Source organism: Urocitellus parryii, chromosome 5 (genome assembly GCF_045843805.1).
Source record: "Urocitellus parryii isolate mUroPar1 chromosome 5, mUroPar1.hap1, whole genome shotgun sequence".
Taxonomy (NCBI): Eukaryota; Metazoa; Chordata; class Mammalia; order Rodentia; family Sciuridae; genus Urocitellus; species Urocitellus parryii.
In genome coordinates, this window is record NC_135535.1 from 119,941,404 (window position 1) to 119,969,293 (window position 27,890).

The following is a 27,890-nucleotide window of genomic DNA, read 5'->3' on the forward strand; positions in this document are numbered from 1 at the left end:
CTCATTCGTTTTTGTTACTGTGAGTTAAGCCCAGTGGAGTTAAGCTGCATCTACATCTCCTAGCCCCTTTTATTTTTTTATTTTGAGACTTAACATCTCACTAAGTTTCTAGACTGGCCTCTAACTTTTGATCCTCCTGCTTCAGCCTTCTGAGTATGCATCACTGTGCCCAGCTGCTAAATGTATTTTTAAAAAAATTTTTTTTTTTAATATTTATTTTATTTAGTTCTCAGTGGACACAACATCTTTGTTGGTATGTGGTGCTGAGGATCGAACCCGGGCCGCACGCATGCCAGGCGAGCGCGCTACCGCTTGAGCCACATCCCCAGCCCTGCTAAATGTATTTTTAATTTAATTTTTAAATGTTTTAAGAAATTTTATCATAATTGTATGATTGTTTTCTTTCCACATTTTTTATTGGTTCATTATTATAGTTATACATAATGATGGGATTTGTTGTTAAACATTTACACATGCACACAATATAACAATATAATTTGGCCAATATCTCTTCTCAACACTTTCCCCCTCCCTCACCTCCCTGATGCCTTTCCTCTACTGATCTCCCTTTGAGTCCTGCCCCTGCCCACCTTTTTTTTTCTTCCTCTTTTTCCTCTTACCTACACATATGAGAGAAAATATAACCCTTGACCTCCTGAGTAATGGTCCTTCATTCCATTTTCCTGCAAATGTCAAACGTGTTTTAAAGCTGGTTTATTTGAATCAAAGTTTGTGCATTGTTTTTGGTTGATATGTTTTGTTTTTTGTTCACTGAAATATAATTCACATAAAATTTGCCCTTCTGAAGTCAGGTCAGAGATTTTAGTATATTCACATTAGTTCATATAGACCTAGAAATGTGAATAGTGAGACCTTCTCAAAATGAATGGGAATTCAGTTTTATTTTAACATTAAAAAAAAAAAACAACCTTAGTGTCATGGTACACTCCTGTCATCCCAGATTCTCAGGGGGCTGAAGCAAGAGAATTGCAAGTTGGAGGCCATCTGGGCAATTTAGGAAAACTCTGTCTTCAAAATAAAAATTACAAAGGGCTGAGTCTGTAGCTCAATGACAAAGCACCCCTGAGTTCAATCCCCAGTATTGGAAAATTAATTAACTAATTAATTTAAAATAAAAAATAATATAAGAGGGATGAATACAAAACACTTGCAGATTATATTGAATACTTTTTTGGAGGGGGTTACTGAGGATTGAACCCAGGGGCACTTTTACCATTGGGCTATATCCCCAGGCCTTTTTAATTTTTTGAGACAGAGTCTCATTAAGTCACTACAGACCTCCTAAATTACTGAGGCTGGCCTCAAACTCATGGTGCTTCTGCTTCAGCTTCTGGGATTATAGGCATGGACCACCATGCCCAGTAATATAGAATACATGTGGGTAGGAAAATGCCAAGTTAATGGCCATCAGTTGTAGAAGTAACTCATGAAGACTTTTAAAAAAAAATTTTTTTTAGATGTTGATGGGCTTTTATTTTGTTCATTTATTTATATGCAGTGCTGAGAATCGAACGCAGTGCCTCACTCATGCTAGGCAAGTGCTCTATCACTGAGCCACAACCCTAGCTCCTCATGAAGCTTTTGTGCATAGGCAAATGAACTGGGTTTAACTATTTAAAGGTTATTTAAACCGTGTTTTAAAAAGTCGGAAGTTGAGCTGGGTATGTAGCTCAGTAGTAGAGCCTTTGCCTAACATATATGCAAGGCTCTGGGTTTAGTCCCCAGCACTGCAAAATAAATAAATAAAATAAACTTTAAAAAGTAAAAGCTAAAAGTCACTGTACAGGTCTATGAAGAAAGTATGTCACGTAAGAAAGCCTGGTGTATAATAGACATTAACAGTTGTGTGAGGAATGAAGGGGAGAAAATAAGTCATCTGACACAACATACATCAACAAAAAAAGTGTTGTCAATCAAACTAGAAAATGGTAGTCCATAAAATGAAATTTCTACACCCTGGTGACTATATTTCAAGAAAGACAGAATGAGAAGATCCAGAAAAGGACAATTTAAAGAAAGAAATTAGGGGGCTGGCGTTGTGGCTCAGTGGTATCGTGTAGCAAGCACGAGGCCTTGGGTTCGATCCTCAGAACCACATAAAAACAAATAAAGGTATTGTGTCCTACTACAATTAAAAAATAAACATTAAAAAGAAAAAAGAAAGAAATTAGGGCTGGGGTTGTGGCTCAGTAGTATAGAGTGGTTGTTTCACAGATATGAGGCACTGGGTTTGATCCTCAGCACCACATAAAAATAAAATAAAGGCATTGTGTCAATCTACAACTAAAAATAAAACATTAATAAGAAAGAAAGTAATGTGATAAGAAGATTACATTTTGCCCAAATGTATAGTGAATGAGGGAATACAGTCAAATATTAAAATTGACAGAAGTGAAAGAGGATTGTAAAATCAGGGTATCTACTTTTTGATACATATGAAAAAGGTAATTTGGAACAATAAAAGAAATTCTAAAATGTTTGCACCTCATTTCCCCAAGAAGCAGTAGAGCTTATCATGAAGAGTTTCAAATTTGTATGTATTTATGGATTTTTGTGGGAAATAAAAATGTTTGAGGTTCAGAACATCTCAGGCCTTTGAAGCTCATAGGATATGAATAGCAAGGCTGACTGATAAGTCCCTTGCCTGTTCTTGCCCAAGGCAAAATACTGGGGCTAGATGAACTTTTTTTTGTTTCTGTTTTTGTTAGCATGATAGATTTTCTTATTATGGGAAAAGCCTAGCATATTTATCTTTATAGCCCTTTGTCTTTCCATTAGTGTTAAAAACTGGAGTTCTTCTAAAAGGTCAAAAAGTAAATGAATTTGTTTGTTTCATTCTCTGTCAGAGTTTAATATAGACTTCTTTGGGACTGCTTAGAAACCAAAGAATATTAGTATGAAGTATAAACTTACTGGGTATTTTTATTTGTCCTCCTCTGTGGAAATATTTTGTCAGCCCTTAGTTATTTTCTTGGTAATCCAGTAACAAGTAACGAGAGTTGGTTTCATTTCCTTGTGCATTCCTTCTGCCATCGTGTAGACCTTTTGATGTTTTAGACAAGAGACTGCATACATATGGCTAGCTGAAATACTTAGTTTTTCTTTTCTTTTCTTTTCTTTTTTTTTTTAATGTTGGGGATCAAATGGAGGGACTCAGGAATGCTAGGCAAGTGCTCTCCTATTAATTCTTTTTTCAATATGTAATTCTTCTTTTTGTTTTTATTACTGAGGATTGAACCTAGGGCCTTGCATATACTAGGTAAGGACTCTACAACTTAGCTGCATTTTCAGCCCAATATGCAATTTGTTTTGTAGTTGTATATGGACAGAATGCCTTTATTTTGTTTGTTCATTTATATGTAGTACTAAGGACAGAAACTAGTGCCTCACACATACTAGGCAAACGCTCTGCCACTGACCCACAGCCCCAGCCCACATTTTTTTTTTTTTTTTGGAAGGCAACAGACTAGTTTGTTATAAATTTTGATGGCTTACCTTTTGTGTTATTAGGTACAGGTTATAATGCCTCCTTTTATATTTGATTTTTCATGATTTTTACAATATAGGTCATAATTTTTAAAAAGTTTTTATTTTCAAATAATAAAAGAATATGGTTTAAACTATAAAAAGTACAGAAAGAGGTGCATCAAAAAATAGATTTTTTTTTCATCTTTGTTGACACTCACCTAGTTCCTCTTAAGCAACCACTATTTTTAGTTTTTTATATTTTTTTTTCCAGAGATACTGTAGGGCTATACAAACTTATGTGTGTATATGCATTTTGTTTTTGTTTCATGAATGATCCCTCATTCTCCTGTATCTTTCTTTCTTTCTCTTAAAGTAAATTTTGGTAGGGTATGAGTGGGAACTGATTAATTAATTAATTAATTTGGTGATTGAGTACTGAACAGTCTCTTTTCAACTCTATTGGATGACCAGAATTCATTAAATTAGTCTGCATTGAGTTGTTTTTAGTCTTCTGTTATTATAAATAATACACGGTTATTTTTATATAATAATTCTACCACCCTATCATATAAAATATTCAGAAATATATGTAATATTGAGAAAAAGATTCTAGTAGGGGTTAGTGTTTTATGAAATAAACATATGAAATATAATGATACATCTGAGTATAATTTTCCAGTAGTTTGATATAAAAAAATGCATTATAAGAATTTCAGAGTCAAAGGCCAAAAGTTCTCCCTGATAAGTAGATGCTGATGCACAATGAGGGGCATGGGAAGAATGGGGAAACTTTGGACAAAGGGGAAGGAGGAGACATCATTACCCTAGGCACATGTATGACTGCACATATGGTGCAACTCTACATTGTAAACTACCAAAGAAATGAAAAGCTGTGCTTCATTTGTATACAATGAACAATGCATTCTGCTGTCATGTGTAACTAATTAGAATAAAAAAAGAAAAAAAAAGAATTTCAGAGTGTCTCTCCCCGCCTCTATCTTTACATTGAAGATTTTGGTGCCTCTGATTTTGCTCCGACAAATGCTTTTGGAGTTGACAAGACGTGGTCAAGAACCTTTGAGTACCCTGCTACAATTCGGAGTGACATATCTGGAGGACTATGCAGCAGAGTACATCATTCAGCAAGGTGGCTGGGTATGAATTATTGTTTTTTATTTAAAAGAAATTAGGCCCATTGTTTTTTTAAACAGCATTGGGTTATGTCTGTATTAGATGATGATCAGTGGAAAAGTTATTCATACAGTTTCAGTTAAGTTACTAAGATTTTACTTATAGTAAATTGATATATGAGACTTTTAAATACTTATTAATTATGAAATATTTCATACTAATAAAAATATATAAATAACTAAGGATGAATAATAATAAAATGAACACCAGTGTGTTTATTGCCTCAGTCCAAGAAAAAAATATGGTTAACATTTTGCAAGAGTGGTGCTGGCGATTGAATCAAATCCTTACACATGCTAAACAGCACTCTGCCACGGAGCCATACCCCCAGCCCACACAGCAACTCTTTTGAATCTCCTTATATTCCCCTCCTGAATTTTGACATACTCATATCTGCCTCACAATTTTCTGAAGTTTTTAAATTATAGCTTAATTATATATATATGTATATTCTAGACAATAAGTTATTTTGTATGCTTTGAACTTCATCTAAATAGTATCATACTACACATATTCTTCTGTAACTCACTTCTTTTACTCAATATAATAGTGTTTTGTTTTTTATTATCAAAATTTGAGTATGAAGACAGAAATGGTGTGACTCTACTTTATGTACAACCAGAGACATGAAATATTGTGTTCTGTATGTGTACTATGAATTGAAATGCATTCTGCTGTCATAGCAAATTAGAATAAATAAATAATTTTTTTAAAAAAGAACAAGAAAAATTAAAAAGTACTTGAGACAGGGTCTTCTTATTTAATTGCCCAAGCTGATTTGGAGAGTAGCTGGGATTATAAATGTGTGCCATTGTACCGATATTATGTCTTTGTAGTTTACCTAAGTCAGTTTCTTAACTTTTTTTCATTATCACCTCACTAAGGATTTTTTCCCCCCAGTATGGGGAATAGTACTCTGGGGCATTCAACCACTAAACTGTATTCCAAGCCCTTTTTTTTTTTTTTTTTTTTGCGGGGGTGGGGGGGTTAGTGCTGAAAACTAAACTCCAGGCTTTAGGGCTTAACATTTACTAGGCAAGTTTTCTGCTATGAAGCCACATCCCCAGCACCCCCAGCCCTTTTTTTTTTTTTTTTGAGAGAGAAAGAGAGAATTTTTTCATATTTATTTTTTTTTTTTAGTTTTTGGCAGACACATCTTTATTTGTATGTGGTGCTGAGGATTGAACCCAGCGCCACGCGCATGCCAGGCAAGTGTGCTACCTCTTGAGCCACATCCCCAGCTCCACCCCCACCCCCAGCCCTTTTTATTTTATTTTTATTTTTGGAAATGGTCTTGCTAAGTTGCCAAGGCTAGCCTCAAATTTGTGATCCTCCTGCCTTAGTGTCCTAAGTTACTAGGATTACAGGCATGTGCTACTATGTCTAAATCTAAGGATCCTTTCTAGACATCTTTTCCCCCTAATAATCTCCTCCTTCCCCCAATGGAATTTTAATGTTTGTTTATTAGGTACTGTGTGGCCTTTTGCAGGGCCACAAACAATTGTAATGTGTAACATTTCCCCTGTGTCTCTGAAACATTTTTCACCCTTAATATCATTCCCATTGAGAATGAATGATCTAGGTTGATTCATTGGCTAGTGTTTGTTGTAAAAATATGACAGTTTATTTTCAATGGGTATTTCCACTATTTTGCTAATGCATATGTGTAAGAATTTCTGTGTAGAATTTCTGGATCATAAAGTTATAGACAAGTTTTGATTTACAAAATAATGAGTTTCTGTCACTCTGCATCTTCCCCTTTACTTGGTTAAAATATCAGTCATGTATAGCCAAGATTGTTTTAAGAAAGAAGCAAGGGTTGGCATGGAGATGCATGCCTATAATCCCAGCTACTCACGAGACTAAGGCAGGAAGATCTTAAGTTTGAGGATAGCCTCAGTGACTTAATGAGACTGTGTCTCCAAATAAAATAAAAGGGGGTTGGAGATACACCTCAGTAATAGAATACATATCTAGCATGTGTTAGGCCCTGGATTCAATCCCCAGTACTGCAATAAAAGAAAAACAGAAAAAAAAATGAATTTGTCCTTCCTAGGATTTATCTCTATATCTTATCTTTTTACATCAATTTATCGTGTACCAAGCAATTATTAATCATGCAACAAGCTCTTGAGTGCCTGTTATACACTATGCTCTATCCTGGACTTGACTGCTATGAATAAAGAAAATCCTTGACCCAAAGGAATTTATATTCTCATGGAAGTAGACAAACAATTAAGATATATAGCCAGGCACGGTGGCATATATCTGTAATCCCAATAGGCTGAGACAGGAGGATGGAGAGTTCAAAGCCAGCCTCAGCAATTTAGTGAGGCCCTAAGCAACTCAGCATGACCCTGTCTCTAAATAAATATAAAAAAGGTCTGGGGATGTGGGTCAGTGGTTAAGGCCTCTGGGTTCAATCCCTGATACCAAAAAAAAAAAGGCAGTGTATCCAGTAGTTACATATGCCATGGAAAAAATAAGACAGGAAAACATAAATGGGATAGGACTTGAAGTTTTTATATCAGCCAAGTGAGAACTCACTGCTGTCTAAGCAAAGATTGTACTATTCTCCCTGTTTTAATCCCACCTTATTCTCTTTTTTCTATTTATACCCTAGGAGTAGAGTTTTCTATTTCTTTTTTTCCCTCTCTTTGATGGTGTGTGTGTGTGTGTGTGAGAGAGAGAGAGAGAGTCTGTGCCTGTGTATCTTGGGATTTGAGGGTTTTTGTTGTTGTTTTGGGTGGTGCTAGGGATGTAACCCAGACTTTCACATATGCTAAGCATGCATTTTTAAGCTGTGTTAAGTTGTAATTTACCTAATAGTTAGTGATAGTATAGTGATTTTATAAACTTTGCACATTAAACTTTTTAGCCACTATACATCTAAGAATTTGAGCTAATAAAAAAAGTGGAAATTTAATTAACATGGATACTAATGTAGAGTGTATTAGATTTAGATACTTGTTAAATGCTTTTTTTTTTTTTTTTTTTTGGTATTGGGGATTGAAACCAGGGAACTTAACCACTGTGCCACATCCCCCTTTTTTGTATTTCAGACAGGGTCTCACTGAGTTGCTCAGGTCCTTGCTAAATTACCGAGGCTGGCTTTGAATTCACAATTCTCCTGCCTCAGCCTTCCAAGCTGCTGGGATTACAGGCGTGCACCACTGCACCTGGCTGTTAAACACTTATTGAATGAAATGCTGAGCATTTGTAGGAAAATAAGAAGTATTCTCATGCTGCTGTTTTGTTTTTGGTATGGGAGATTGAACCCAGAATGCTTAACATCCCCAATCATTTATTTATTTATTTTTTGAGAGAGAGAGAGTGTGTGTGTGTGTGTTTTTTTTTTTTTAGTTTTCTGTGGACGCAACATCTTTATTTTATTTTTATGTGGTGATGAGGATCGAATCCAGCTTCCCGCGCATGTCAGGTGAGCGTGCTACCGCTTGAGCCACATCCCCAGCCCCCTTTTAATTTTTTTATTTTGAAATAAGATCTTGCAAAGTTGCTTAGGGCCTCACTCAGTTTCTGAGGCTGGCTTTTAACTTGCAATCTTCCTGCCTCAGCCTCAAGTGAGCCACTGGGATTATGGGCATATGCCATTGTGCTCAGCTCCTGTTGTTGTTAAAAATAAGAACTATGATAAATTGTTGCCATTTTTTTTCCTATTCTAGGGTTCTCTTCTTCTTTCTTCCACCACCCTCCCTCCCCCTTTTTTTGGCCAGTGTACTGTGTGATTCCTGTGAGAGCCAAGGGACGCCTCAGGTTAATTTCCACTTAGCTTATGTGGCGCTTTACAACAAAGGAAGAAGAAAAACACAGAAGAGTGTTATATATTCCCTTCCTGATTCTGTTTTATTATGACAGTGCATTAAAGTTTGTCTATGGTTATAATTGCTAGATGGAAAGTATTTGATTTAACTCAAATATTTGCGCTAAAGACAGAAAGTTACCATATGAATAACAAGTTTATTAATATTTTAAATATGATTTCATCTGTAAATTTAAATGTCTGATCTGTATTTCACATTGTTAGGTCTAAGCCATCCATTTCTTTGTATTTAATACCAAGATACTGGTATGGGGCTGGGGTTGTAGCTCAGTGGTAGAGCACTTGCCTGGCATGTGAAGCACAGGGTTCGATTCTTAGCACTGCATATATATATATATATATATATATATATATATATATATATAGATCCATTGACAACTAAAAGAAAAAAGATCAAAATAAATAAATAAAACCAAGATACTGCTTTTCTGCCAGTCAGTGTAGTTGTTTTCTCTGAAACAAAGTGTCAGCATATATCACCTATTAGGTCCTTTTGTTGAACATTAGGTTGTCAGCTCTTAAAACCATTCCAGAAGAAAAGCATTTCATTACATGATGTAGCATGTCTGTTATATTAAGTCTATAGTATGATTTCCACAAGGAATGTGTTTGTTTTCACCACTTGACAACATCAGGGTGAAACAAACTGCATAGCTCTCTGTGTGGACTAATTTTGAAAACCTACAGAGAAGGAGAAAGTGCTGGCAGCCATATCTGTTTGGTAATGGGATGATGGTATGTAGTTGGTCAAGCTTTGGGCATAGATTTGCAGAGAGAAAAATATTTTATTAACTAATTTATTAACAAAATGGCTGAGATAAATGTGTTTTGGAGTTTTGCAGATGGTTTTGCTTTTTTAATGACCATTGTTTTGTGATTATTTTCTTAGTATATTTAAGCTGATTTTTCCTTTGTATTGGTATTGAAAGAGCATTTATTGAGTTTTAGATATGATGTGATGAGTTTGACTTTAAAGTGGCTGCAAGTTGAGGTGTTAAAAGCAAACAACGGGCTGGGACTGGGGCTCAGCAGTAGAGTGCTCGCCTAGCACATGCAAGGGGCTGGGTTCGATCCTCAGCACCACATAAAAATAAATTTTAAAAAATAAAGGTATTGTGTCCAACTACAACTAAAAAAAAAGCAAACAACAACAGGTGGCTGTGGCTTTGGCTCAGTGGCCGAGTGCTTACCTCACACTTAAGAGGTTTTATCCTCAGCACCACATAAAAATAAATAAAATAAAGGTATTGTGTCCATCTACAACTAAAAAAAAAATATTTAAAAAAAACAAACAACAAAAAGAAACATGGCTATATATGATTTTTATCCTAGTTACTTTATTTGACTGGGACTTGGTCATATGATTCCAAACTTCTATACTTTAGACATGAAAGAGTCTTAAGTCAAAATTACTGATCTTCTCTATCATGTGAGAGTGGCATAGTTCTATATGCCCTTTAAGTGTCTGTGTGGAATAACACAGCTAAGGCTTCTGGTATATGGAGCACTGTCATGAGCAGCACCAACTCAGGTTCTTTTTCTTTTATTGATATGGGGTCTCACTGTGTTGCACAGGCTGATCTTGAACTCCTGGGCTCAAGAAATCCTCCTGTCCCTGGCCTCTTGGGTAGTTGGTACTACAGATGTGCACCACCCCACCCAGCCTAACTCATGTTCTTTCTCTTCATTTTCCAACAGAATGACCTACTAGTGTTTATTTTATCTAACAACATCACCTTAGAGGGATGATTTTCCTGCATATTTTTCAGATTTTCTGTGAGCTGTACTAATGAAATCACTAATAGTATCTGCCTGGTTCATAAGAATTTTCTGAAGATTAATTGATAATATCTATCATACTGCTGAAGCCCTTAGAGGTTAATTTTAGTAAACAGTAAGCCTTAATTGATTTCATGTGCTGTGCTAAGTGTTGACCATACAAAAGTTTTGTTGTTGTTGTTTTGGTTTGGTTTTGGTATTGAAGATTGAACCCAGGGAGACTTTACCACAGAGCTACATTATCAGACCTTTTTATTTTTTATTTTGAAACAGTATCACTAAGTTATGGAGGCTGGCCCCCTACTTGTCTCAGCCTCCTGAATTACTGGGATAACAGTTGTACACCACCACACCCGTGCCCAGCCAGAGTGTACCAAAGCCTAATAAAATACAGGCCTCAGACCTAGTTGAAGAAAATAAATATAAATAACTGTAGCATGTTATGTACAGTGAGTGATAGAGCTATGCTAAAAGTACAATGAGAAGGCAAAAGAAGGGAACAATTAACCAAGGTCAAGTATATAATATTGACTGAATTAGAAACATATATCTTAGATCTAATTAGTAGCTTTTCAGAGCTAGAGATAGAATATAACTTTCGATTGTTGTTTGTACTGGCATTAGAATGACGATGTAGAGATTTCTTGTTTGTTTTCCTACATTGTTTTTGTTTGTTTCTTTTCATTTACTCTGCTTCTTCAGTCAGATCATGACGCATTGCCAACAGAACTGAAAATTAAAAGATTTGTTTCTTGCCTTATCTCTGCCAAATACTAGCCCTGAGTTTGGGGGAAAATTCCTTTAACATTTCTGAGCCTCGGGTTCATCAACCTGAGGAATATCTGTCTCACAAAGATGTGAAATGTTTTGTGAAAATGTTCCATATTTACAAATGTCAAGTTCTCAGATGTGTCTCTAAGAGTGTGTTTCTATATTTATATAGATAGATAGATATAGTTTATTAACTTATTTATTTATATGTGTGCTGAGAATTAAACCCAGTGCTTCACACAGGCTAGGGAAGCACTCTACCACTGAGCCACAATCCAAGCCCAAGAGTGTGTGTTTTCCTCTGTCTGTTTAAGTCTGATTGAAATTTTCCTTGATTCTGATTTTTATTTGCCCTGCAGCCCTGTTAGGGCACAGAGTAGTTGGCAAGCTATGACTCTGACTCATCTCATTCCCTCCCTCCTCTTTCTCACTCTCATTTCCTGGGATTTTCTTGCTACGCTAGAAGTAAGTCTGTCTCCTGAACAGAACAGTTCAAGTCCACTGTGGTAAGGCTTTTTATTTTTTCCAATGTCATGTACTAAACACCATGAAAAATTTAGTTTTACATAAAAGATTATTGGTGAAATGTCATCCAGAGTCTGTCATAGCATTTTAAACAAAATTAGTCTTTTGTCTCTTGTTCCTGACTCAAAACTTCTGATTTCTGTTTTAAGAATAGTAAACCTTCAAAAGATGGTGTTATTGTTTTATTCTAGGATACAGACTCTTGGAAACTTTTAGATTAATGATTTGTTAGAACAGTTTTTATACAGTGGGAGGTGACTTATAGAAAGTAATCTAAAAATTAGGTGGGTCAAAACTCAGATCAGTTTAGGTTAATGAGGGTAAGTTGTGTTTTATGAATCTGTTTTTTTGTGCAGGTGTTTTTACTGTGTTGTGTTCTGAAATGTATTTTTATGGCTCTTAGTCATCATGTTGGGTGGAAAGCTACTCTGAAATTTCTTTTATATTTTCGTTTTCTTTATTTGGTACTGGGGATCGAACTCAGGGGCACTCGACCTCTGAGCCACATCCCCTACCCTATTTTGTATTTTATTTAGAGACAGGGTCTCACTGAGTTGCTTAGTGCCTCACCGTTGCTGAGGCTGGCTTTGAACTTGCAATCCTCCTGCCTCAGCCTCCCTAGCTGCTAGGATTATAGGTGTACACCAGCATGCCTAGCTTCATTTTTTTTATTGTAGGTTAATAGTGATCAAAGAGGCATTTAGTTTTTGGTGTTCTGTTTGAATTTTATCTGTCCCCATTTTATAGATGAATACTTGAAGGAGAGATTTATGTAAAGTGTAAGAAATGATGATGAAGGTTTGTTGGTATATCATAGGGGAAGTGAGTCCCTAGATGAAATTACCAATATGGCTGGGCTTGGGAATTCTGCCAGAGTATCCTCCAATGGAACAGTGAAATTCTTATAGCAGCTTATCAGCAGCTATGACTCAGAAGTTAAAATATTCCTGAGGTGGCAGAATAATTTGTAATCAATGTGAACAAAAAGGAGTGAAACAATAAAGTATGATCAATATAAACATCAGGAAGCAGCTGCTGCAGATTTTGAAATTGTTCTTTGATTGATTTTTGCTTAGCTCCTATCATCAAACCAAATCATATTTTGTTTTATTTTAAACTTATTTTAAAATATTCCCTTTTTCTCCTTATCTCTTTCTTCTCTGTTTCCCATTTTAATTGAAGAATTTCATGCACAAATCTTCATGTGTTTGCTTGAAGAAAATAAGAATTACCTCTTCTGTCTGCTTCTAGCCATAAATTCTAGAGATGCTGAGATACAGTGGGAAAAGTGGCAGAATGGGGATCCAGGGACTTCAGCCCAAGAGACAGGATAGCCCAGTGGGTGAAAGGATAGACCCTGGGGCATATTACCCAGTCCTGAGATTGCACTTATGGTTTGGGGAGAATTATGTCTCCTCTGCAGCAGCTTCAGTTTAAGGAAATAATGAAACTCCCTTCTCATAGCATTGTGAGGTTTAAGTAGATTAATTTAAGCAAACTCTTTAGAACAAAGATAACAAGAGTTATATAAGGTTATCTGTTGTTACTAACATCCAATTCTAGCAAGCCAAGGAACTCCAGGTTTCATTTATTGAAAAAGGGAAAGAGCAGTTCTGATTCTTTATATACATTTAAACTGTCTCATGCCATATCACAGCTAGTTTTATATTTCTGAATCCTTTAAAGATACTCCTTTGCATTTTTCATATAAATAACACTAAAAAAGATGAATACTCTCAACAATACAAATATTTTGTTTTAGAAGCAGTTGAGATTGTTGGAATTATTAGATGTTTTTATTCTACTTAAAATATAATGTGTTAACCCAAATAGCTCTGTTAGTGAAAGCCTCTTTGGTAATGACAGTAATTGTTAAGGAGAAGGGTGGTTATTTTTATAAGCATTTCAGTGGTCATGTGTTCTTTCTTCAAGACTGTACAAAAGCACAGAATATTTGGTGAATTAAAATGTCACATGTCCTAAATACAGAGATAAGTTGTAAGGTAGGGAAGCTATGACAATAAGGAATAAAGCTATTTAATCTGAATTGGCATTTAAGCAGTAGATTATACTAAAGTCATAATTGGATGCACTTGTTGCTGTAATGTCTTAAATGAGAAAGGCCCTCTAGCTGTGGAGCACACCGTACACTTAAATCTTTTGTTAGCTGTAAGCTGTTAAAATAATAAGGGTGTGTACATATAGCTCATGGTAAAATGCATGCTGAACATGCACAGGAACCTGGATTTGATCCCCCATACCACAAAAAAATAATAATATGGGGAAATGACTTTTTACAGTAAGTTACATGTGGGCTTATTCACTTTTCCCTTATTTCTAAATTACGGAGCTTTTGAAAGTTTGATTTCTTTTGTCCTGACTTAAAACTCTCCTTTCTGAGAATTTAAAATCTGACCTTTTTTGTTATGTCTCCTTTTTTGTTTGTTTTACTTGTTTTTTTCTTTTAAAATCAGCTTTAATTTTTAAAAGTGCAGGTAAGAAACTTGTTGAGAGCTCCTATTAGCACTTTGACCCTTGAATGTCTTTCTGTTGGAAGAGCTATGTAAGACTATATCTTTTGAAAAGGCACAAAAGCAGATTACAAGACTTGTAGAACAGTGAGCAAAGAGTGAGAACAGGTGTGATTCTAAGACTAAGAATAAAAATTATGAAAAATTACTTTGTTTCCAAAAAACAAATGATTAAGAACGCTTTTTGAGGATTTTTTTGTGCAATATTTTAAATGCGCACGAAAAACTAACAAGAACACACTGTTTTAACTCACTATTTAATATAACTCCAAAAATGGTAATTATTAACTTTCTTTTTTTATTTTTTTATTTATATATGACAGTGGAATGCATTACAATTCTTATTTCACATATAGAGCACAATTTTTCATATCTCTGGTTGTATACAAAGTATATTCACACCAATTTGTGTCTTCATACATGTATTTTGGATAATAACGTCCATCACATTCCACCATCCTTTCTAACCCCCTGCCCCCTCCCTTCCCCTCCTATCCCTCTGCCCTGTCTAGAGTTCTTCTATTCCTTCCATGCTCCCCCTCCTTACCCCACTATGAATCAGCCTCCTTTTGTCAGAGAAAACATTTGGCATTTGGTTTTTTGGTAACTTTCTATTTTTCACTTAACAAAAAGTCTACCCAGTTTTTAATTATCTAGATTTTTCAATATGAAAGAAAGAAAGAGAGAATGAGAGAGGAGAGAGAGTGAGAAATTTTTTTTTTTAATATTTATTTTCTAGTTCTCGGCGGCCACAACATCTTTGTTGGTATGTGGTGCTGAGGATCGAACCCGGGCCGCACGCATGCCAGGCGAGCGCGCTACCACTTGAGCCACATCCCCAGCCCAAAAAGAATTTTAATATTAAGCAACACCTCATTACGTTTCCTTTTAGCTCAGTTGCAGATAATTGAGAATAGAGGATTACACACCTGCTAACCCATATTATTAATTCCTTATTTAGGAATTTTGACAGAGAAAATAATTGTATTATAGTTAACAAGGAATAAATAGGAACTTGGTGCTATTTTATACTCTTACTACTTTTTCTTGCCTTTTTCTTCCTTCTTGTAAAATCATTCTGCTCAAGCACCTTTCTTTTGACCCTCTCCAAATGGCACTCCTTGAAGAGAGGGTTGGATAAATAGATAAACCTTTGAGTATAAGTTATCTAACACAGAGAAAGCCCTTCATCATAGGTGTTGAGGGTCTACCTAATTAGAATTGTGTGCTGACAAAAAGGAATAAACATAACTTCACAGGACATTTGTTACGATTGTCCTCAATGTTGATTCTCCAGTCTTTTAAGAAAATTACAGAACTGGTTTCCTGAGTAAACAGTAGCAGATGTTTTCATCCATCTTGCTTATTGCCATCCTTCATTATTAGTGATTTACCAAGAATCAGCAAAGCTTACGATATCACAGATGTGGCTGTAAGTATTCAATGAATGAAGTGATTACCTTTGCAATCAGTGAGAAGTTTCAATCACCCTCCCAGTCCCTGGCCTGTGTTCTAGAATCTCTCTTGGCTTTGGGTGCCATAAAGAAGGTCATTTTATTACAACAGAGTTGTGCTATATAACTTGTAGCAAAATTTGATACCCAGGTCCTACCTTTATTAAAGATTACCATTTAGTTGTTTGGGGTCGTAGCTTTAGCATAGGAATTCTTAAAAGTTCCACAAGTGTTTCAAATTAGGCAGCAAAGTTTGAGGGCCTGCAGCCATATAATCTCACCAACTAGATTACAAAGTCCTTGAAGGAGATTATACAATAATCTTAAACTTGTATCTTCACATAGCAGTCAACTGTGAATTTATTGGAATGCTCATTATATAAACATTTAATGGTCAAACATAAAGGAGTCAGTAATTAGTTGTTCAGACTAAACAAATACCAGGAAAGCTGTGGTAAAGTATAGATATTTCTAATCATTGTTGAGAATAAAAAGAAAAATAATTGTGCAGTGTAGTAGGCATCCTCAGGAAGGGCTTCTTTAAAGAAAGAAGTAAAGGATCTTTGTTGAAAAGCAGCAGAGATTAGGAAGATGAGTTTGGGGATCCAGCTTAGGTAGCTGGAAGGGGCCATGACTCAGAGTATCAAGAGACCTCTGCTAGGACATGGAAAGTGTTTGTTATATTCTGAGTCTTCTGTGTTGAAGCCAGTTAAGAGATACCCTAAACTGAGCGTTGGTTATGAGTTCAGTTCTGTTCAGATCTCCATTGAAAATCTTTCTTTTCTGTTTATAGTAGAAGTTGGAAACAGATGTATTTCCTCTTCAGAGAGACATGCAGATCTAAAACAGCTGGTGATGGCATGTTATCTTACACACTGAGTGTTCTATCCATAAGGGATGGTGATTCCAAGGCAGCAGTAATACAGAAAAGGGTTCCAGCTATCTCAGTGAAAAAGACCCCACAGGGATGGGGATGTGGCTCAAGCAGTAGCGTGCTCGCCTGGCATGTGTGTGGCCCGGGTTCGATCCTCAGCACCACATACAAAGATGTTGTGTCCACCAAAAACTAAAAAAATAAATATTAAAATATTCTCTCTCTCTCTTTTTAAAAAAAGAAAAAGACCCCACAGCCAAGAACTGAACCACCTTATCCAAGTTAATTATTATATTAATAATGTTAATTATTATATTAATGTAGTACTAACTTTGTATAATATATAATTATAATTGATACAATAAAAAAGTATGGAATCCTATAAGCACACGAGGAGAGTGGAGTAGATGCATACTCTTTACTATATGTTTTGAAGCTAAGAGTAACAGGTAAAATACTGAGGTGATGAGGATTCAGATGGGCACAATTAAGGGAAGCATGTTTTCTCCCCTTAAGTACTTATGATCTATAAATGGCCCCTGAATTATGATGGTTTGACTTGTGATTCTTTGACATTATGATGCACATGTGAGTGCAAATATATATACAGCCATTCTTTTTTATTTTCTTAAGAATTTAACTTTTGGGGCTGGGGATGTGGCTCAAGCAGTAGCGCACTCGCCTGGCATGCGTGCGACCCGGGTTCGATCCTCAGCACCACATACCAACAAAGATGTTGTGTCCGCCGAGAACTAAAAAATAAATATTAAAAATTCTCTCTCACTCTCTCTTTAAAAAAAAACATTTAAAAAAGAAAAAAAAGTTGAAAAACACAAAATGTAAAAAAAAAAAAAAAAGAATTTAACTTTTATTTTATGTATTTGTTTTCATGTGGTGCTGAGGATCAAACCCAGTGCCTTACCCATGCTAGACAAGTGCTCTACCACTGATCTACAACCCTAGCCCTACATATAGCTATTCTGTTTTGGCTTTCAGAGCAGTATTCAGTAAATTAGTTATGAGATATTCAGCATTTTATTATAAAATAGGCTTTGTGTTAGACAGTTTTGCCCAGCTGTAAGCTAATGCATGTGTTCTGAGCATGTTTAAGGTAGATGAGGCTAAGCTAAGTTGTTCAGTAGGTTAAATGCACTTTCAACTTAAGATATTTTAAGATTATAGAGTTTATCTATAATCTGGAATCTCCAGTTTATCTGGAGATGTGGCTCAAGCTGTAGCGCGCTCGCCTGGCATGCGTGAGGCGCTGGGTTCGATCCTCAGCACCACATACAAATAAAGATGTTGTGTCCGCCGAAAACTAAAAAATAAATATTAAAAAATTCTTTAAAAAAAAAGATGTAACCCTGTTGTAGGTTAAGGAGCAACTGTAATTTAAGAGATCTAATAATCTAATATGGTACGAAATGTATTATTATAATACTCTGTGTGGCCTAGACTCAGCTATCTAGGAGTTGAGGAGAAATAAAGATTGGGTACAGTGGTCCAGATGTGATGGCCTTTAAGCCAGACCCTGTTGGAGCCAGATCACAGATCTTAAACTAGAGTTCCTTGATAGGCTTCAATGGTATTTATATGAATGGAGTCTTATACATAGGGAGATGTCTTATACATTATTTCATATTTGCAAAACACTTTCTGCTCCCTCAAAATGGTAAAAATCCCATTGTCTACACAAATTAGGTGACGGTTTAGGAATTTAGTACAGCACTTGTAGGGGACAATGAATAAACTCATCAATATAAGGCTTCCCTCTTTTGTGGAACCTAGAATATGATGAAGACAAATTTGTGGTAGGAATAGAGAGGAAAGATTGGCCTTATCCCCACTCATGCTCTTCTAATACTAGTATGCTGTGGCCTTTTAAATTTTAATATTTGCTTTCTTAGGAAAATATTAATGGGTTCCAGAAGGAATAATGTATTCTAAATATTGTATGACTTTGCCCTTTTGTTTTTAACTGAAGGAGTCAGATAATTAGAAATAGATTTTAATATAGCAGTACTTATTTTATAAAATTCAACTGAGCCCTTATCTAATGGCCAGATGGCACCTTAGCATCATCTTTTCTGTTCTGAGATATTGATGGGGTGTAAGAGGGACTTATTAGAAGTGGAAAATTTAGTTCATTTATCAATAGAACTAAGATCTTTATCAGTCTTTTGTCTGCTGCATTTGGTTGTGAAGGGCTGTTTGTTAACATTCATTATTGATGATAGTCCCAGAAATGTTAGGTGGTTTTATATTATCAATATAATATAAATAGAGCAAGAGTTGAAAGAAGTGAAATCCCATATGATTGTAGATGCAAAAGTCTCTCTTTTTGGTCCTAAGTACTTAAAAAAAAAACAAAAACAGGGAATTATTGTTTCAAATTGTTTTTGCTTTTTTTTCATATGTGTGTGATACTGGGGATTGAACCCAGAGGTGCCCTACTATGCTATACTACTAGCCCTTTTTTGTTTTTTATTTTGAGACAGAATCTCACTAAAGTACCAAGACTAGCCTCCAACTTGGATCCTCCAGCCTCAGCAAGTCTCTCTTATGAATATGGGGTCTCACTGTGTTGCCAGGTCAGCCCTGAACTCCTGGGCTCAAGTGATCCTCTTGAGTCAGTATGGAGAACAGGCTGTGCCCTGCTCAGAGTTGCTCCATAATGTATAGAATAGCAGTCCTCAGACTGTACCTAAACATGACTGACTCCATTTTGTAAAGTAGACGAACTCCATTTTGATTACAAGTGCCAAGACAGAATGTCTCTATACCTTGTTTGTGCAAGTAAACAACCACATCTGCCCAGTACAACCTTAGGCACAAATTGATAAATAATTTATACATATTAATCAAATTCAGTCATGGAGTATCTGGACATACAGACATCCCAAATCACATCAGAAACACCAGATATAGGAGCTTATCAGCTTCGCCTAAGACCCATAAAAAGAGGAACTCCCTGAAACTGGCATAGCTAGCTCACAACACCCAGCCTGTGCCCAGCTAAAGACAGTATGAGTTTTTATAGGGTCTTTTTTTTTTTTTAGTTTTTTGAGTTTTAAAATCTTTGTTTTTGTGAATTGTGCACTGGGGATGGAACCCCAGGCCTTGCACATTCTAGGCAAGTGCTGATAAACACTGATTAACACCCCAGAACCCTAGAGTAACTTTTAAATCAGAGCTCTGATTCTACTTTTGTATCTCAAAGACTTCAGTTGCCCTACCATTGCTTATTGCTCAATGACCCTGGTTCTTAGCTATCATTCAGGTTTCTCTGTGGTCATGTTCTAACTGAGCTTTTCTATTTTTCCTGTAATTCATGCACTAATTAAACTCGGCTACTTGTTTTCTACTTTTTTCACGGGTCTGTGTCTTTGTTAGTATTGTATCTTCAGCTTGGCTTTTACTGTCAAAACCTTCCCCTGCTCCAGAGTCCAGTAAAACAGCTGAGTTTCTCCTTGAAGCTGTCATCCCCACAATCTCTCACCTCCACTAAAAGAACTCATTTTCCTATCTGAACTCTTAACTGGCACTTTGAATATGGCATAGCATTATTTTCATATCTACTAATTGATAAATCCCCTGAGTACAAGGTCATGCTTTTGTTTCCTCTGCTATATAGCACTAATTATTGCATCATATATGGGTGAATTATACTGAATATACATGAGCTTTTTTTTCTTTAGTTGTAGATGACATAATAATTTTAATTTTTTTAACATTTTTTTGTTTGGAAGTGGTTGGAAACAATACCTTTATTTATTTATTTATTTTTATGTGGTGCTGAGGATCGAACCCAGGGCCTTGCATGTGCTAGACAAGCGCTTTACCGCTGAGCCACAATCCCAACCCATAATTTTATTTTTATTTATTTTGTGTGTGGTGCTGAGGATGAACTCAGTGCTTCACATGTGCTAGGCAAGCACTCTACCACTGAGCCACAATCCCAGCTCTACATGAACTTTTGATATGTTAGTTTCAAGGCAGCTGGTCCAAGGATTGTCAAAAACTCTTGCTGTATATTGGCCTACAAATAAATGCATTCAATCCAGAAAACACACGGATCTAAACAACATGTTTATTCCTGGAACTTCATTTAGGAGAAAATTTGTTTCCCAGTTTGACCTATTTTTACAATATTGACCATTCTTTATGTTGACTCTTCTTTTCTAGGGCACTGTCTTTAGTCTTGAGTCTGAGGAGGAAGAATACCCTGGTGTCATTGCAGAAGATAGCAATGACATTTATATCCTGCCTAGTGACAACTCCGGACAAGTCAGTCCCCCAGAGTCTCCAACTGTGACAACTTCTTGGCAGTCAGAGAGCCTACCTGTCTCACTGTCAGCTAGCCAGAGTTGGCACACAGAGAGCCTACCAGTGTCCCTAGGGCCCGAGTCCTGGCAGCAGATTGCAATGGATCCTGAAGAAGTCAAAAGCTTAGATAGCAATGGAGCTGGAGAAAAGAGTGAGAACAACTCTTCTAACTCTGACATTGTGCATGTGGAGAAAGAAGAGATACCTGAGGGTGTGGAAGCAGCAGCTGGGACTGCCTTGCCAGCCAGGGAGTTGCAAGAGGCATTCCCTGGAGCCCCTGCTCCCTGGCTTCCACACATTACTGCCACTTCTTTGCTGGAGATGAGGGAACATGATGCAGAAATGATTGCAATTAAGAAAGCCAGCCCTGCTCCATCACTGTTTGTAGAGCTTGATGAAGAAGAGGTGAGAGCAGCAGCCATGGAACCTAGTGAAGTGGAGGAGGGGGTGCCCTCTGCACTGCCAAGTGACAAGGAGATCCCTATAAGGAAGAGGAGTTTTAGTGAGGAATCATCCCCTGCTGCAGAAGGAAAGGCCCTACTCTCTTCTGAGGGCAAGTCTATGCTGCTATTTGGAGGGGCTGCTGTTGTCGCCATCCTGGCAGTGGCAGTTGGGGTTGCACTGGCTCTGAGAAAGAAGTAGCTGCTGCTTCAGAAGAGAAAGAAGACAAGGGGATCTAAAGTTGATTTGTCCTTGCTGGAATATGAACTGGCAACTGCCAATGGGACATTTGTGGAACACTCTGGGAAGATTGAAGGTGTCCATTCAACAAGGCAGCAATGGGATCCATCTGTTAGGGCTGGTCAGAGGATATTCACCTTGGTCTAATTGTCAGTTCCAAAGGGCCTTGGCTCATTCTAGATTCAGATTCTTATAAGAGTAAAGTATTCCCTCTAGAACAGGGTTTCTCTGCCTTGGCGCTGTGGACATTTCAAGAATTCCTTGTTGTAGGGGCCATCCTGTGCATGGTAGGATGGTCCGCAACATCCCAGCCCCCACCCACCAGATGTCAGGAGCACCCTATTCCCAGTGAGGACAACCCAGAATGTCTCTGACATTGCCAAATGTTCCCTATGGGCAAAATCATCCCCCATTGAGGACTACTGCTTTAGAGGGAGAGGCTTTATTTAGAAAACTCTGGGGTAGAAATTTCTAGTGCAGAGGTCTTAGCTGTGGGCTTGTCACCCATTCATCTCCTTGGAGTTTCATCTTTCCCAGTGGCCATCCTGTATTCTACAGCTGTTCCTTTTAGGCTCCCACCACCCAACACACAATTTCATCTTTTAATATGAGGGTGCTCTCCCCTCATCCCACAACCTCTCAGGTACCACACTGCTCCTTCTTTTCCCCATACTCCTTTTCATCCTGATCCTGAGAGCAAGGGCTCCTCTGGTGCCCTGGCCACCTCTGACAAACCCCTGAAGCTTCCTATAGCTTCTTCTTGCAGCAATGCTGCCTTTAAGAACCTTTGAAAAAACACTTAGAAGAAAACATTATAGAGACCTTGGGTCCCCTAATTTGGGAATGCAGTGCTGGTAACTGGCTACTGGAGGATAGTCATTTAGCCAGGGATCACCCTGTTTCCCTATGGTGACTTGCCAGTAGCACCTCTCATCAGATGCTGTCTGCCCTTGGGTTAGTATATTTTCCCCAGTATCTGGTCTCAGTCTTATCCAGCTCCACTATGGGTCTCTGTGACATGGTGAAGATCATCACCCTTGGGCTTACAGAACCAATTGAGTCATATCTCCTAGTAAACATACTATCATTGAAATAAAATGATAAATATCTTTTTATTACCTAATACTAAATATCACTGAAATAAAAAGTTGGAAAAGGAAGCTTGACTTTCAAGACTGAGGCTACAGTTGAGATTCTAGATTGTCCTTCAGAGATCAAGAGCAGAGGCTCTGCTAAAGTCCTCACAGCTCAAATGTCAGGGAAAGAAACCAGAAGGACCCAAAGCAATTTATGCCAGTTGAGAATCAGCATCATTTTCAGGCTGATCCTGTCCCTAGAGGAGGGGTGGAACTGTGTTCTTTCATGCCTGAGGGCCACAGTATCACTCTGCAGGGCATACATGCTGGTAAGAAGTCATCTCAGATCTATCTTAGTCAATGTAACAGATTACTTTTTAGATCGTGAAATTGATAATAAAAATACTTTATCTACCATGATTACTAAGACCTGATGTTTTAAATGGGCTTTCTTTTTGAAATAAGATCTTCTTAAATATTTTTAGAAGTCGGTCAAGAAGAGATCCAATGGAGCTAAGGTTGTGGCTCAGTGGTAGAGGGCTTGCCTAGCACATGTGAGGCACTGGGTTTCATCCTCAGCACCACATAAATAAAGTTTTTTTTTTTTTTAAAGTTTCTATTAAACAAAAGATCCAAGCGTGTTTGTGTGACTTAACAGTGTCATCATGCATCATATCTTTTTTGTTTTGTTTTTGTTTTTGTAATGCTAGGGATCAAACCCAGGAAACTGAGCATGCTTGGCCTGCACTCTGCCACTGAGCTTTCCCCTGCCCCCAGCCCATGCACTGTTTCTTTATGTTCTGATTTTCAGCGTCCCATCTGAAGAGTAGTGTTTCTTAAGGATTTTGTTCACCTTAATTAACATAGCTGGAGGTGAGGGAGTGAAATAAGGTTGATGAAGTAAAGACCTATTTTTATCTGTAGGTTCTGACACTTGCATGGGATTATTCTGTATTACAATTGCTTTTTCACTTTATTTTATTATTTCATTTTATTTTACATTTGCATTATTGTGGATTGAACCTAGGGCCTTGAGCATGCTCAACCAGGGCTCTACCACCAAGCTACACCCAAGCCCCGCCTTGTTTTAAATTTTATGGTACTTTAAAAGAGGGTCTCACCAAGCTGCCTAGGATGGCCTCAAACTTGTAATCCTTCTGCCTCAGCCTCACAAGTAGCTGGGATTACAAGCGAGTGACCCTGCACCTGGCTCTAATTGCTGTACTTATGGTGGCATAGGTTTAGATCAGAGAGACCAGTGAGTTAGGACCTTGATTTCTGTTTTCTTTTCATACTAAAATGTGCATTCTTCTGTGCACTCTCATACCCATAGGCTGCTCTGGTTATGCACTGGCAGGATCCAGGTTCATTTCTGAGCTGCCAAGAGACAATGTATGGGTTAGGACATTTGGGTCCGCGCTCTGCAAAGGCAAGAATAAGGAAGAAGTGTGATATTGAACTGGCTACTTGCTGCCTTTTTTGCCCAGCTGTTGAACATTAACCTAAAGTAATTTGGCCAAGTGTATTTTCTGGGTAAATACCCTTTGTTAGTTGCTAAGTAGTAGAATGTGTCACTGTCTCTTTTCTTTCCTTACTTTCTGAACCTCTGCCTCTGGCAGTGGGAAGAAGTAACTATAATGAGGGATTCTTCTTGCTACAGCCCTTAGTTTTTGCTATTACATTTGAATTGTGTGTGTGTATACACATACACACACACACACACACACACACACACACACACACACATATATATATATATATATATATATATATATATATATATCTCAAATTCCTCTACCTCTTTTGGGGAGGGTGGTCTGGTAGTATCAACCTATTCCTTCTTGTCCCCTGATACACATGACATCCAAGTCTAAGCTAAAAGAATGATCCAGAATACACCCAACTTCTTTAGGGGATGCAAATGTAGAACTGAATATCACCCTGTTTGTCATCCTTTGTTCTTTGTGAACTACAGAGGAAAATTTTGTTAGTTTATGTAGAACATTTCTAGTCCCCCCAGTGTTGGAGATGGAACCCGGATCCTTGAGCATGTTGGACGAGTGCTCTTTCACTGTACTATGTCCCCAGTCCTCTATAGAACTCTTTTTTTTTTTTTTTCTTTCAGTACTTGCAGGAAATGAAACCCACATGCTCAGTATAGAACTCTTCTTAATTGATCTATTGAATGTAATGATTTCTGATTACTTGGCAAAAAAAAAAAAAACCAGTGAAGGTTTCCTGAGAAAAATGTCAGTGTTAAAAAATGCCAACTCATCCTCTGTATTAATGTGCTAATTTTGGGCCCATAATAATCAGTACCTACCATGTGCCTTAGGAGGACTTTAGTGATCATTACTGCCCTCTAGAGAGTATTCTAGATAAAGAAATGCCACTGTCCATGCATTCCCCACCTAAAGGTATCCTTGACTCTTCTTGCTTGTGTTCCTGTCCCATCTCCTATCAAATACAGCCACTACCTGGGTTTGTTGTGTGGGGTGGAAAGGGGAGGTAAACAGTGAACCTGGAGATGTATTTTTGAACTGCAACTGCCACTAATTTTCTTAGCCTTTGTGCTAATTCCTTCCAATAATATAAAAGCAATGCATGCTCCTTGCCTTTTTTCCCTGAAGGTGTGATGTGTAGACATTTGATTTTTCTCATTTTAAGAGCTCTTTTGTAGAAATAAAAGTTTTTATAGGTGAGACATTGTATCCCTTCTTTTTCCTTTCTCTTGTCTTTTCACACAGACATCTCTTTCATAGAACTTGATGTGGTGATCATATTTGGCAAGCGGGCCAGAGGCCCTCTGATCAGTAATAGAATCAACTTTCAGCCTATGAATGAATCTCCTTTCCAACAAAATGCTCTATGCCAGAATAGAGATCTCCCTGCTGTCATCTGGGAGATCTGTGTGTTTAGGAGATGTGTTTCCCATATTAGAATGTCCTCTTCTTAAGGAAAAAAAAAAAAAACCTCTGTGTGTTTTTTGCAAATATTTTTGCAAATATTAGCTGCACCTTGGCAACACACCAGAGCTTATTCCTGGGCCTCGCCTACCTTCACACACTATCACAGGCCTAATGCCTATTCCTATGTCTGTGCTTCTACAGACTGAAGAAAAGAAATCTAACCACAATTTTGTAATTTTCTTGAAGTCTTGTAGTATATAAGAGACAAGGCTACAATTTGACTTAATCTTGACACCATGTTTAGTGCTTTTTCCAAGTTCTTGCTGTTTGAGAAAGATAAGGTAATGTTCAGCACTTCTAATCACAGCTCATGTCTTCCTCCTTAGATGCTGAATGAGATGCCTTGTGGGTGCAGAAGAATTGTCAGTGCTGGTGACTTCTCTTTTGCTTTCTTGGTTAATGTGTTGGGTGGTTTTGCACGCAAGCAAGGCTAGGCAACCTGACATGGGGATCATCACCAAATGCTAAGGGAGCCAGGTGCAGGTGACACCATGACACATTTTTCTCTCTTCCCCTTCCCCTAGTTTTTGGTCCTCTCTCTTCCTCCTTCCCTGCTGACCATACGCCTGTAGATTTTGCTTGGCCTTTCCACACTCAGAGTTCACGACCAGGATTGACCCAGATCTTGCTCAGCTGACCCATGACTTCACACTGGTAAACCCTTCCCTTACCATCCATAGCACAATGTCAATTTTTGCCTTGCCAATAGAGCCCGACTCTATAGCAGGAAAGAGTGAAATTCAGTCGCTGTATTATAGTTACCTCCTTTATCAAGAGGACTCCATGGAAAGTTGGAAACTGTCGTGTTTCTAAAATATCAGTTCATCCCATCTTCCCTTTAGCCCCCACCTGGCTTGTGTGTTTCCTGGTTCACTCCATTGGGGTCCTCTCCATGTTGATGTTTAATCCACAGGACGCAAACCAGACAGTGACTTCATTGTAGCTCAAGTGGGAGTTGTTCTCAGGGATATTTGCAAGGCCTTGTCATAAGTTCAGAGTAGCAGCTGCTCACCTCTTCCCACCTCTCCTGAGGGGGCCTTTTATAGTTATATTGCTCACCTCAGTGGGTGATCTTCATGCAACTAGGAAAAACTGAATGTACAATTTAAACAAAGGTATTGACACTTTAAGATTACTAGTTTGCTGCCTTTTTCCCCTTGAAAAAGAAAATGAAGTACTTCTTCCTTGTAAAGAATCTGGAATAAGTTGGATTATTACTGATGTTTTCTAGCAAGAGAACTATATTATGCACATGAACCATTGCCTGGCACCAAAGGAAAGAAAAAATTTACTTCCTACCCTTGTATCTGCTGTTATAGCCTTCCATTTCTTTTTTCCTTCAGATTAAAGTGCCTCTTAATATCTGACTTGTTCTTTGATTGAGCTCAATTTATTATTGACTTTGATGCTCTCATTTCCCCCAAATGATGTAATTAAATGGTAATTTTGGTAATTAAGTTAACATGCATTTTACTTAAGCAGCAGGTATTTCCTTTTTCTGAATGAAGCTCCTTTAGCTCTGCTCATTACTGCTGTGGTTTGCTCAATTTATCATTGCAAATTGTTCTGGCTCTGTTTCCCTCCTGTTGCCTACCTTTTGGACAATCTACTCATCATCAGGGAAATATTCCAAAATTCAAGTCTGAATTTTGCTTTTCATCAGCAGCAATGTCTTGAGGAGAACATTTTGGAGGTGGCAAGAAAATGAGACTTGAAGATGAGCAACAATTTATCTTCCTATTCATATAGCAACCTCATGTGCTGACTTAAGGGGGATCATTTCAGAGCATTAATCTTGTCATATTTATAAGTACACACCATTTTGTTAGATTTCCAGTTCTGCAAACCTAATCATCATATTGAAAGGACACCCCACGTTCTAGTTCCCAGTCAGCAAAAGCTAATGATGCTGCTAGAAAATGAACCCAGGTATGGGAGCTGAGGTCCTCTAAGGCAGCTTTACGTACCTCAGTAGGTGATGCTGGACCCTGAGAGCTGAGATCAGGGAGGATCTGACCAACTGAGTGGCTGGAATATTCCGCTGGACCTTGATGTGCCAAGCATCTTTTAGTGGAGGAAGCTTTTCATCTTTAGCAAAGGAGTTTCTGACACAACAAATATTTTGAAAACAAGGGGAAAATATTCTCTGAATTAAAGTCACCTCAGTTATATCCACACTATCAGTATGTTATCAGAACAAAATCCATCAACTAACGGGATATGCCAAGTCCTAATGGCTAGAATGTGCTCAACATTGGAACCTTGTTTTTGATACAGTGGGGTCTTTTATGTTAGCTTGGGGAGAGGGGGTGATAACCTTGCTTTATACTCAAGAAAGCGTATCAGATGCAGAATGAAAAAATTGACACCAAGACCTTTATGA

At 37.5% G+C, this 27,890-nt stretch overlaps 1 protein-coding gene across 9 annotated transcripts in view; it reads left to right on the top strand.

The window, feature by feature from the left end:
* Bcl2l13 (BCL2 like 13) overlaps positions 1-26,882 on the top strand; it is a 78,740-nt gene extending 51,858 nt beyond the window's left edge. For 5 of the 9 annotated variants that reach the window (XM_077798224.1, XM_026413858.2, XM_077798221.1 and 2 more), the window contains 2 exons: positions 4,501-4,644; positions 20,641-25,240. In XM_077798224.1, coding sequence (XP_077654350.1) covers positions 4,501-4,644; positions 20,641-21,423 — 927 coding nt within the window. In that variant the 3' untranslated portion in view covers positions 21,424-25,240. Of the gene's footprint in view, positions 1-4,500; positions 4,645-20,640; positions 25,241-25,833 lie in introns of those variants that run through there. The other 4 variants (XM_077798227.1, XM_077798228.1, XM_077798226.1 and 1 more) reach the window with 4 other exon arrangements.
* The last annotated feature ends 1,008 nt before the right edge of the window (positions 26,883-27,890 follow it).